Source organism: Puma concolor, chromosome D3 (genome assembly GCF_028749965.1).
Source record: "Puma concolor isolate L17-30 chromosome D3, mPumCon1.1.hap2, whole genome shotgun sequence".
Lineage (NCBI taxonomy): Eukaryota > Metazoa > Chordata > Mammalia > Carnivora > Felidae > Puma > Puma concolor.
Window position 1 is genome coordinate 80,780,668 of NC_141678.1, and position 11,505 is coordinate 80,792,172.

General features: G+C 48.6%; 1 protein-coding gene across 6 annotated transcripts in view; it reads left to right on the plus strand.

Moving 5' to 3' along the window:
* Nucleotides 1–11,115, plus strand: part of ZCCHC2 (zinc finger CCHC-type containing 2) — a 68,882-nt gene extending 57,767 nt beyond the window's left edge. For 3 of the 6 annotated variants that reach the window (XM_086683166.1, XM_086683167.1, XM_086683163.1), the window contains 2 exons: nucleotides 343–1,833; nucleotides 2,796–4,894. In XM_086683166.1, coding sequence (XP_086539292.1) covers nucleotides 343–1,833; nucleotides 2,796–2,863 — 1,559 coding nt within the window. In that variant the 3' untranslated portion in view covers nucleotides 2,864–4,894. Of the gene's footprint in view, nucleotides 1–342; nucleotides 1,834–2,795; nucleotides 4,895–7,693; nucleotides 8,264–8,604 lie in introns of those variants that run through there. The other 3 variants (XR_015242610.1, XM_086683165.1, XM_086683164.1) reach the window with 3 other exon arrangements.
* The last annotated feature ends 390 nt before the right edge of the window (nucleotides 11,116–11,505 follow it).

An 11,505-nucleotide genomic window follows, 5' to 3' on the forward strand; every position in this document is an offset into this window, starting at 1 on the left:
TCGGTGGCTTTGGACGAATGTATAATGACTTACATTTACCATTATGATACCCTACAGATCGTTCTCACTGCCCTAAAAATCCCCTGTGCTTCATCTCTCCCCCCAACTCCCCACCCCTGGCAACCACTGGTCTTTTTATTATCTCCGTGGTTTCGCCTTGTCCCGATTCTCTTTTAAACGAAGTCCACAGACAGCCAAAAATTCTTGGCTGTCAGGTAACCGACGGACACATTTCCTCCACTTCTAAACTTCCAGAGTTCATTTTAGATACATAGTTCAAGTTTATTTCTAGCAAGAGATCGGAGTTCCGCTTTGACAGCTGTTTGTGTTTGTTTTCCTTAGACACAGACAGCAATTCTGAGGATTCTGGGAATCCGTCAACAACCAGGTTTACAGGCTGTGGTTCTGTCAACCAGACCGTCAGTGTCAAGCCACCTGTTCAGATTGCTTCGTTAGGAAGCGACAACGGAGGCCTTCTAGGAGACCCCCTACATGCGCCCAAGTATCAGCATATTTCTTTTATGCCAACTTTACACTGTGTCATGCACAATGGTGCCCAGAAGTCTGACGTTGTCGTCCCTCCACCCAAATCCACTGACGGCAAGACAATAGGGATGCTTGTTCCCAGTCCCGTTGCAATTTCTGCAATAAGGGAGTCCACGAATTCTACCCCTGTTGGAATACTGGGGCCAACAGCTTCTACCGGAGAATCCGAAAAACACCTCGAATTACTGGCTTCCCCTTTACCTCTTCCGTCGGCGTTCCTCCCGCACAGCAGCGCCCCTGCTCTGCACCTGACAATTCAGAGGCTAAAGTTGCCGCCGCCACAGGGGTCCTCCGAGAGTTGCCCGGTTAACATCCCGCAGCAGCCACCCGCGAGTCTGAGCATCGGATCACCAAACACTGCCTTTATCCCTGTCCATAGCCCAGGTAGTTTTCCGGGATCTCCTGTGGCTACCACGGACCCCATCGCAAAATCTGCATCCCAGGTGGTAGGACTCAATCAAATGGTGCCTCAAATCGAGGGAAACACTGGGACAGTCCCTCAGCCTACCAATGTGAAGGTAGTTCTCCCAGCAGCCGGCCTTTCGGCCGCACAGCCACCAGCTTCCTACACCTTGCCGGGCTCCCCGCTTGCTGCCGGCGTGCTGCCCAGCCAGAATTCCAGCGTGCTCAGCACGGCGGCGGCGTCGGCCCAGTCCGCGGGTGCGGGCATCAGTCAGGCCCAGTCGGTTCCTCCCGCGGTTCCCACCCACACCCCAGGCCCCGCCCCCAGCCCCAGCCCCGCTTTGACACACAGCACCGCGCAGAGCGACAGCACGTCTTACATCAGCGCTGTGGGAAACACGAACGCTAACGGGACAGTATTGCCGCCGCAGCAGATGGGCTCGGGTCCTTGCGGTTCTTGTGGGCGAAGGTGCAGCTGCGGGACCAACGGCAGCCTTCAGCTGAACAGTTACTATTATCCCAACCCGATGCCCGGACCAATGTACCGAGTCCCGTCGTTCTTTACTCTGCCATCCATCTGCAACGGCAGCTACCTCAACCAAGCACATCAGAGCAATGGAAACCAACTTCCTTTTTTTCTGCCTCAGACTCCGTATGCGAACGGCCTGGTGCACGACCCGGTCATGGGGAGCCAAGCCAACTACGGCATGCAACAAATGGCGGGGTTTGGGAGATTCTACCCTGTGTATCCAGCACCTAACGTAGTTGCCAACACGAGCGGTTCGGGGCCCAAGAAGAACGGGAACGTTTCATGTTACAACTGCGGTGTAAGCGGGCACTACGCACAGGAGTGCAAGCAGTCGTCCATGGAGGCCAGTCAACAAGGTAATCATGAGAGCTCCCAGAGGACTTGTTTTTGAGTGTGCCCGCTTCTCCCCACCTCACTGAGCGCGGGGAGCCTGTTGTGGCAGAAGGAGCTGGTGTGTGCTCACTTACGGAAGGTGTGCTTTCAGTGACAGATCGTTCAGAGGCAAATGGGAAAACATAGCGTAGACCCGGGCCACCCAGCGCGAGGGAGTTGAGGAATTCAGTTTCCAGTGAGAGCCTAAGAACCGTTGAGGCACTTTTGAAGGAATATAATGGGAATTTGTGTCACGTGATAGCAGATCTCTTGTTTGCAGCACTTTTTTTTTTTTTAAGCTACAGTCCTGTTTTGTAGAGTAAGCGAAATTTTTAAATAGGAAGAAGTGGGAAGTAATTCTAGTCACCCGACAGGTATGATTGTTAGTTACAGTGTGGTACACGTATGCACAGCCGGCTGGCCCCATGCACACTCCCCCCCCCGCCCCCCACCACGCTGCCCCTTCCCTTCCCAGCAGATGCTTAAAAAAAGATGCTTAATGCATTTTAAGGAACAAAATATTTAAGCACTGGTTTGGGAGCAAGGGAGTTAGCTTGAACTCCGTTTAATGTTCTCGCCACCAGGAACAAGAAAGATGTTCTTAAATAAGTAGGAGTAAGATCACAAACTCAGCGTAGACGTCAGACTGTTCTCTCTCACTTGGATTTGGCTTTTGTCAGTTTTGCCAAGTCTCATCCAGAAAAGAAGTCTTGAAGTGCGAATGTGTATTTGGCATTTTGAAAGGAAGATTGGGTTTGCTAGCTTTAGGTTGGACTTAAAGCACAAATTCCTCTTACTTTGGAAGGTAATCCTGTGTGCCATTTGGGACCATAGTAGTGCGGAGGAAGCTGCCTTCTGGCGAGCATGCCCTTTTGTTATCTTGTAGTGGTTTGTGATGCATTGCGTTGTAAGCAGTGACTTAGCAGTTCTGTCTTTCCCGTTTTAGGCACTTACAGACTGAGATACGCACCTCCCCTCCCCCCTTCTAATGATACGTTGGATTCTGCAGACTGAAACGCGTAAAGCTTGACTGCTTAATACCCTGACGTGTTGGGGAGTCATGGTGGGGTGTGGAGGGGAGGAAAGGAAAGGTATTTTGTTTGTGTTTCTTTGTCTATACATTTCCTAGATTTCTATGCACTTGGGGTTTTTCATTTCTGTTGTACTGATGTCCAAAACAAAAAAGAATGCGTTGCTTTTGAGCCTCTGGTCTCCTGGTTCAACAACAGGCTTATCTGTATGATACATGTAATTTAAACCTCCAAACTATCAAAAGGAAAATGTTTGCTGTGCTTTTTTTTTTTTTACACTGAATACTTGCTGTGTGCAATGTTTACTGAATCTTTAAAACTGTGTATTTGACCTTTTTTCTTTTTTTTTTTTTTTTTTTACAACACTGGTGACAGTCATATGGTTTTGAAAAAGAGAAACTTTGCTTCTTCCCAGCTTTTCTCACTTTCACCGCAAAGGACACACATCTCCCCGCCACCCCCTTTCCTGTGGCCTGTAAATCCAGGGTGAAGTGCTTCACCTTCATCTGAGAGGAGAAATCAAGTTCCCCAAATCGTGTGTATATATGTAATAAACAGCATCACGTAAATACATATATGCAGTGCTTGTTGTCCAAATCAAAATTCAAGTTAAGTGGAAGAGAGTGGAAGAAGTAAAACCATATGAAACTGAAAAAATATGATGTATGAAGCGGACAAAGAGCTTTTTCTTAAAAAAAAAAAAAAACAACAAAAAAAGTTTTTACTTCGTCATACTTTTTTAGCCTGTTGCTTCAGAGAGACATAAAGTGAACAAACGTGTGAGTGTTGTGTGTGTGTGTGTGTGTGTGTGTGTCTGTGTCTGTGTCTGTGTCTGTGATGAAAGTCGACGGCTGATCTCTCTTGTAGTCTGTCACCGTGTCGTGCTAAAGAGACACTACCGGAGTAAAGATTGCTTCTTTTCTCACACCGACTGTAGCAGTGATACGTTGTGTTCGAGATGTGTGTGGTCTGTTGCAGTCCGAGCGGAAGCTCTGGTTTCTGCGAAAGTCAGGTTCGTTCCCTAACCCGTCTCTCTCGTCGCAAAGTCACTTTGATAAGTTTCCCACTCTGCGTGATCATAATGTGAAAGACTGGCTTCCGAGTGTGTTCAGACAGTAGTAAGCATGTCTGTGTCCTGTCACTAAGTTTAATGCTGCTGTTTTCAAAAAAAAAAAAAAAAAAAAAAAAAAAAGTTTTTTTTAAAGCCAATCTATGTACTAAATTGCTTCCAGGTAATTTTTGATTTCCTAAAGTGCACTGAGATTATCTGGAAGCCTTGGGTGTATTTTTGGAACTGCTGCATTCAACAGCGATGAGCATCTGCCCCCGTACAGTCAGGGGTTCAGGGTCGGGCTGGTTTTGTTTTCCCATTCCTCAGTACAGAGCAGAAGGGATAGATTCGTGTCGTGTGGGGCAATGTCAGTGCCCAGCAGAGGAACTTAAATACTTGGTCTGGGTTCAGAAGCCCAACAGATTGCTAGATAAAAGGAAAAACTTGAAGAAAAGAGAAGCTTCATTTAATGCTTCATGGGTAGCATTTATATTTATAACAGCAATGTACATTTTGAAACTAACTTTCAGGGTGGGAGTTCGGGGGGAAGGGAAAGGGGTGGGTGTCAAGGGGTAGATGAAAGCTTTAATTTAAAGAAGAAAGTTCGCATAAAGGAAATTATTTTGATTAAATATATTTTATTTGATCTGGGTATTTTTGGACCACATTATTAAATTAATTGCTAAGCTGCCGTTGAGTTGTTCCAAGTGAGAGTTTTGATGAGCCACGTATGGGCCGTGTTGGGAACCACTTGCCAGTTGTACTTTATGGAGCTTATTTTATGATTTAAAATACTGTACTGTATATAGGAGGTATGTTACCTTCTCCTTATTTGTATGTTTACCATATACTTTGATATTTGAAATGTTATGTACTGGAAAGGCCACTTATATTTCTAGAACAGATTGGATTTTATGCAACCCTTTTTCCTTGAATTAACAGCAATAAAAAAAATGAAAAACAGCTTAAGAATTGTGGTTTATTGCAGATTTTGTAAAAATGAAAAGGAGGAGGGCCTCACACACGGTGATTTGTTTTTTCTTTTTCACGAATCGAGCCGTTTTCCCCTGGGACGTGGGGCGGCAAATCCCAAAGTTTCTTTACCACCTGGATGTTCTTCAGTTTCTTCTCCAGCAGCCTTGCTTCGGAGGTCACCTGTGTGACCACGAAGAGGAGAGACTGTTTCCGGGCCCACCGAGCGCACGCCGCGTGCCCAGAGCTGTGTTTCTGGTTGAGGCTTCCCTCCCCCAAAGTGTAGAGAACACGATTTGCTTTTGCAGATTCATTACAATGGTGTTTTTCCGGGCGACTCTCCGTGCGTTATTGACTAGCTTTTATTTCACCGGTTCTGTTGGCCGTGACCCAGTCTCCAGTCCGTTTTTACGCAGTCAGTAATTTACGGGGAGACCCTTTCCTTGTGTGCACCATACAGTCACATCTGGTATGGCGGTCCCTGAGGTCTCGTCGCGTGGCCCAGGCCCTGTCTGTCCTATGGTTGTCCCCCAGCATTCATGCAATAGTGGGCACTCAAGGGCTCCAGCTGACCAGGCAGCAGACGATTGTCCAGAGGCATCTAATGAATGTCCCCTCTGGCCCCATTCGGACGGTGGGTTCCAAATGATCACAGCATTCCCGAGGCCCCAGCCCTCCCCTTCTCCCCTTCGGCTGGCACCTGTGCACCTAGACGTGGGACACGCAAGCTGTAAGCCACCTTCACGTTAATGCACAGGCTGCCCGTGTCCTTACCTGTGTCCCCTCCTCCCTCCTTTTCTGCCTCTGTGCCAAGGAGCCCACGACTGTAAACTTTATCGTCCCCATGCCCTTCCCCTCACATGTCACATTCTCCTCCCTCACACACCGTGTACTACTTTTCTTGAGCTTTATGGAAAAGGTGTCTCGTACGTAGTCTTGCATGACTGTCTCTACTGGTTTGGGGTCCTGATGTTACATTCCTGCAGTGTATTCATTGTCTCCAACTTTCCACTGTTCTGTTGTGTCTCATGGGGGAAAAAGACAAAAACACAATTTCCATTCCGTCCACAAACATGTGGGTGCTTTTTTTTTTTTTGCTCTCACCGGAGCGTGTTTGTACCATCTCCTGGTTCGTGCGTGCAAAGGTTCTTTAGGATATAAATCCAGGAGTGCCAAGTGCTGGGTTGTAAGACACACAAAAATGCTCAGTTTTCCAGGATTTGCCAAATTGTTTCCCAAGTGGTTTACACTCGTGCCGACAGCATCCGGTCCCTCAGTCCGTATCCTGACACCCTCCTGCATGGAGGTGACGGTGCCATGGAAGGCTTGGCATGGGAGGGCCAAGCATACCCTGGAAGAGCCCATGTCAGGCTCTGTGGAGGAGGGGAGTGTGGAGAGGGGCAGGGTCCGGATGGTCCCAGTGTAGAAGAGGGGACGCAAGGCAAGGCTCGGGAATGGAAGCGACTGTGTTTTGTGGGAGGAGGAGACGAAGGCCGGTGTAGGAGATGGATCATATGGAAAGAGTTGTAAGGTGTGTGGTTCAACAGGTAAAATAGAGTCAAGCTGGAGACTTTGAGGTCAGTTGAAAAATTAGAAATTACCAAGTTTCAAGTAGAGGAAGAACACGTTAATGATGGTACAGTAAAAACTTGGCTCGTGAGCATAATTCCGGAAACATGCCTGTAATCCAAAGCACTTGTATATATCAAAGTGTATTTCAGGAACCATTGACTCGGTTGCGATCATGTGGTGTTTGGCCGAATGTATGACTTGTATGGCAAGACATCACTCATTTATCAAGTTAAAATTTATTAGGAATGTTTGCTGGCCTTGTGGCACGCTCGCAGAACAAGTTCCTCGCAATCCAGGGTTTTACGTATTTAAAGAAACGTGGATGGTTGAGGAAAGAAAGTCTGGCCGTTCGAAGGCTGGTTAGGGCACCGGTGAGGCAGCGGGAAAAGTGGAGACAGAAGGAGGCGAGGGGAAGGAGCCTGGGGCCTCTGAGCTTTATTTTCCCCAGAGAGGAAATGAGACTTTATTTTAAATTATAGCCATGAGGGGCGCCTGGGTGGCGCAGTCGGTTAAGCGTCCGACTTCAGCCAGGTCACGATCTCGCGGTCCGTGAGTTCGAGCCCCGCGTCGGGCTCTGGGCTGATGGCTCAGAGCCTGGAGCCTGTTTCCGATTCTGTGTCTCCCTCTCTCTCTGCCCCTCCCCCGTTCATGCTCTGTCTCTCTCTGTCCCAAAAATAAATAAACGTTGAAAAAAAAAATTTTAAAAAAAAAGGCTATTTAAAAAAAATAAAAAATAAATTATAGCCACGAGGGTCAAATGAAATCACACGTGCGAAAGTTCGAACGTAATGAAATAGCGCCGAGGAGGCACGCCGATGTCTGTTGAATTCTTTTTTGATGAACAGGAGAATTGCACCGGTTGAGAGACCTGGAAACGCGGAGGGGAACTGAATCTAGGAGGAAGGGGTGGTGAGGAACCTAGCAAAACACAGTTCTGCATTACGTTGGACTCAGTTATTTCAGCTCTGTCCACTGATAAAAGACCCCAAATATTCCCTGTCCTCAAAAATTAACTCTAGTCGGAGAGCCTACCAACTAATGGCGGCTATGGGCTGAGTCGTGCGGTTCTGATTATTCGATACTGGAGTAGAGTAAGTTCGCTCACAAGGCAGATCCACATTTAACTTTTCACGTAAGTGCTAAAAATCCAATTTTTCTGACAAGGTTCCAGAAAGATGAAAGCACGGTGTAAAATTTTTTTTTTTTTTTTTTTGACAGGTAGCATCTAGTACTTAAAAGCATCATCCATTTGAGCTTGGAAGACGTCTTTTTTCAATTCTACATACTGGTTACAAAAGCACTCTAAGGTTGTTAAGGCAGTGAAGCCGAATGGAGGCAAGCGGTGACAATAGTTCGACCCCATAACCCTTCCATCGCTTCATCTCCAAAGAATAAAGAAAAATGCTGACTTCCCCCACCCCGGCCACCCCACAGAAAGGGCCATTTATTTTCAGAGAAATGAGGTGTGGGGGAGTGAGGAAGAGGGGTGCTCTGACTTTAAACGTGGTCGCCGTATCTCCGGACCTTCCTTTGGGGGGGGCGGGTGGTGAAGGGGCAGAGGGGCTGGCTCTTATGAGCATGAAGGGCTCTGGGGTCCCAGGTGTCAACTCAGGTGTACCCATCACAAGGACCATGCACAGGGGGGCAGCGCTGTCCCCCAGAGAATGCCCATTAGCACATTGGCTTTAAGCAGTTTGGATTCCGAAGGTCCATCTAACGTCAGCATTTGTTCACTGCTTACAACATAGCATTTGTGCCTGTTAACATGCAAGTATCTTGAGACACTGACCTAATTCTTAAACGCATTCCTCCTTTGAAAACTGTGAGCCCTCTGGATTGGAGCGTGGGTACATGTTGCCTGACCTCTGTGTGTGTTTGCAAATGTCTGTCCATCTTGGGAACACAGAGGCTGTAGGCTTCGAAATTTTCTGCTCTGGAGACTGGGGCACATCACAGACGGCATCAAAGACCCTTCTTCCCGCAATCTACCTCTTGTGCAGTGACAGCAGTTCTCGCTCACCAGAGCTGTTAATCCTCAGATCCCGTTTTGCTAGTTGAAATTTGGGGGGTGGGGTGGGGTGAGGTGGGGGGCCGGGTGGCTCTTCATGTTTTTTTTCTTCGTCTTGCAGCTCCAACTTAATCCGCTGTAAAAGGAGGTCTCAGCCAGCCTCCCTCACCAGAAGAAATTGCTAATTGGGAAGCAGCGTCATCTGGTGGGGGACAAGGACGATGCAAGCAAACGGATGTTCTTTCCCACTGACCTAACATAGAGAAAATTGAACGTAAGACAGAAAACATTTGAGACTGTAAGCCTGTGCCCAAAACCGTAAAGAATGCAGGCAGCTGGCCATAAATGTAACTTGAGCAGTCTCCTCTTTCAGCGACCGCGTTCTCAATTTATCACAAACATCTTAATCCAGTACTGCTGGAACTTCACAGTTTCCTCTGCACTTTCCCCTGTGCTCATTGGGCAGCACAATGTGAAGGGTGTGGGATCTTCCTCGTTCCAGTCTTACAGGTCAGGAACTCGGGGTTCAGAAGCGGTGAGTGCCACAGACATGCCGATGTCCTCGTTGGCGACCAGCCCCAGCCTCACATTGGTGCTTTATCTCACGTGCTGCTTCCTGCCCCCCCACTGGTGCTTCTCCGCTCAGCCAGGGGCAGTGACTTGTTCAGCCTTGTAAAATGAGAGAGACCACCCTGGGGCCCCTGGATTGCTGAGAGAGGACGGGGCCCAGGCCCGGTCAGTCCAAACGTGTCTTTTCTGTGTCTCGCTGAGGGACTTGAAGACGTGGGATGAGGGAAGGTTTTCGGAGATGGGAAACCCCGGGACTTTCAGAGCTGGGCTTTAAGCATCCGCCTGTCTCAGATAAATTCGGGGAGCAGCAGCTCTCACCTACATGCACTAAACATGCAAATACCTCTCTTGAAACACTGAGCTTTAAATTATCCCCAGGTGTCTCGATAAGTTGAGCATTACGCAAATGTTCCATTCATTGCAAGCCTACAGAACTGCAGAAATGGAGCAGCAGGGCAAGCAGGAAAGGCAGGCCTGCCGCTGTAACCTGGCACGTCCCTTGCATGCTGGGTGCCTTCCTCACGCACACTTGTGTAAGAGGCGGCGTCCGTCGCGATTTTGTTCCAGCGCCCGCCCACGGCACACGTGGCCTTTCTCGGGTTTACTTACAGAGCGGAGATAATGTTCACTCTGTAAAATAGTTGCAGAGGTTAAATCCGGCAACATCCATAAAGCTAAATGTGACACACAGCAGGTGCTCAAGGAATTCATGATTGCTAACGCCTTAATGCCCATTAGAGGCCAAGACACCGTTAGCCCACGTAAGCATCCAACAAGCCTGGGAGGCAGGTGTTCTGCCCCGCTTTGCAGCTGGGGAGATGGCACGGAGGCCAAGTACCCGAGGGCACAGAGCAGTTGCGTGACACAGTGGGATTGGAACCCGCGGCCCTCCCTCCTGGGCGTCTCCACTGCTTTGTGCCCACGTCACCGGATTTTTGTAGGCCCGTCTCAGTGTGATTCTGCGGGGCTTCCGGCGACAGGATCGGACAAGGGGGACTCGCAGGCAGGCTCCGTCTTAGCCTCTGTCACCTCAGAACAACCAGCCCTCCTAGACCTTTCTTTTTCTTATCTGAACGCTGAGTGCTTGGTTGGGAAAGGGTGGTAGAAATTGAACGAAATGATCTCAAGGTTCTGTGACTTGAAGCTTGCTTTTTTCACTTTAAAAGGTTTATCACAGTTTTCTAATTCTTTGCCTTTACACTTACTTTTGGCTTAACCGATTTGAAGGCCTTGTTGCGGGTGGTCAGGAACACAAACCCCAACCCCAGCCGTCTCCGTGTGCTGATGGGAGGGGAGACTGTTTTCTGGGCCCTTGGGGGGTAAGAGTTCCGAGAGAAGACCTCAGGCGAGGCTACCCAGTCTCTAGATGGCAGCACGAACAGTTCTGGCTGTATGCCATCTACCTGAAGAGTAGTTTCTGTTCCTCCTTACCCTCTAGCGTGACGTTTCTGGGTTCTTCTCTACTCGTAAAGTTTTCATTTGCGGGGCCTTTGAGTCAAAAAATAAAGCTCATATATACCGAGTCTTGTGCCAAAGGACACGGGGTTGAACATAGCTCTCAGACTGGCAACCCGTAAGGTCCACAGATAAGGTCCCTGACACGTGCAAAGTATGTGAAATTCAAATTTCAACGTCTACAAATTAAGTTTATTGGAACACAGCCACTCACATACGAGTCATGACGGCTGCTTTCGTCCTACATTGGCAAAGTTCAACAGTTACACCAGAGCCTGAAATCCTTACAATCGGTCTGAAAAAAGCTTGTGTACCCCTGACCTCTATCGACCTCCTCTAAATAAAGATGCACTTTCCAAGGTCTTTAAGGTTCCAACGTGGGAGTGTAGGAATTTACACTCTGTCCTTTTGGTGCTGTGTCCTCTTAGCGCAATCAAAGCATCTGGTGCTTGAGGAGGCCTGCACACATTTAGGCAGCCGCTTAGCAAACACCTCTTGGCTGGGACCTCAGAGGGTCCTAAGGGGCGCAACTAGCTGTGACGGGGTGACAAGCGTGGGATCACAGGGACTGGAGAGGTGAACTCCGCCTGCCAAGAACTGGGGGAGGATTTTCTTTTTTTTTTTTTTTTTTTTTTTTTTTAATTTTTTTTTTTTTCAACGTTTATTTATTTTTGGGACAGAGAGAGACAGAGCATGAACGGGGGAGGGGCAGAGAGAGAGGGAGACACAGAATCGGAAACAGGCTCCAGGCTCCGAGCCATCAGCCCAGAGCCCGACGCGGGGCTCGAACTCACAGACCGCGAGATCGTGACCTGGCTGAAGTCGGACGCTTAACCGACTGCGCCACCCAGGCGCCCCTGGGGGAGGATTTTCAAAGGCACAACGTCTTCATTGGGCCCAGAAGGACGAAGTCCGATGTTCCCTGGCAAAGAGGGGAGACTTGGCAAGGCAAAGAGAACCGCATGACCACACATGGGTCTCGGAAGACACACTGCCA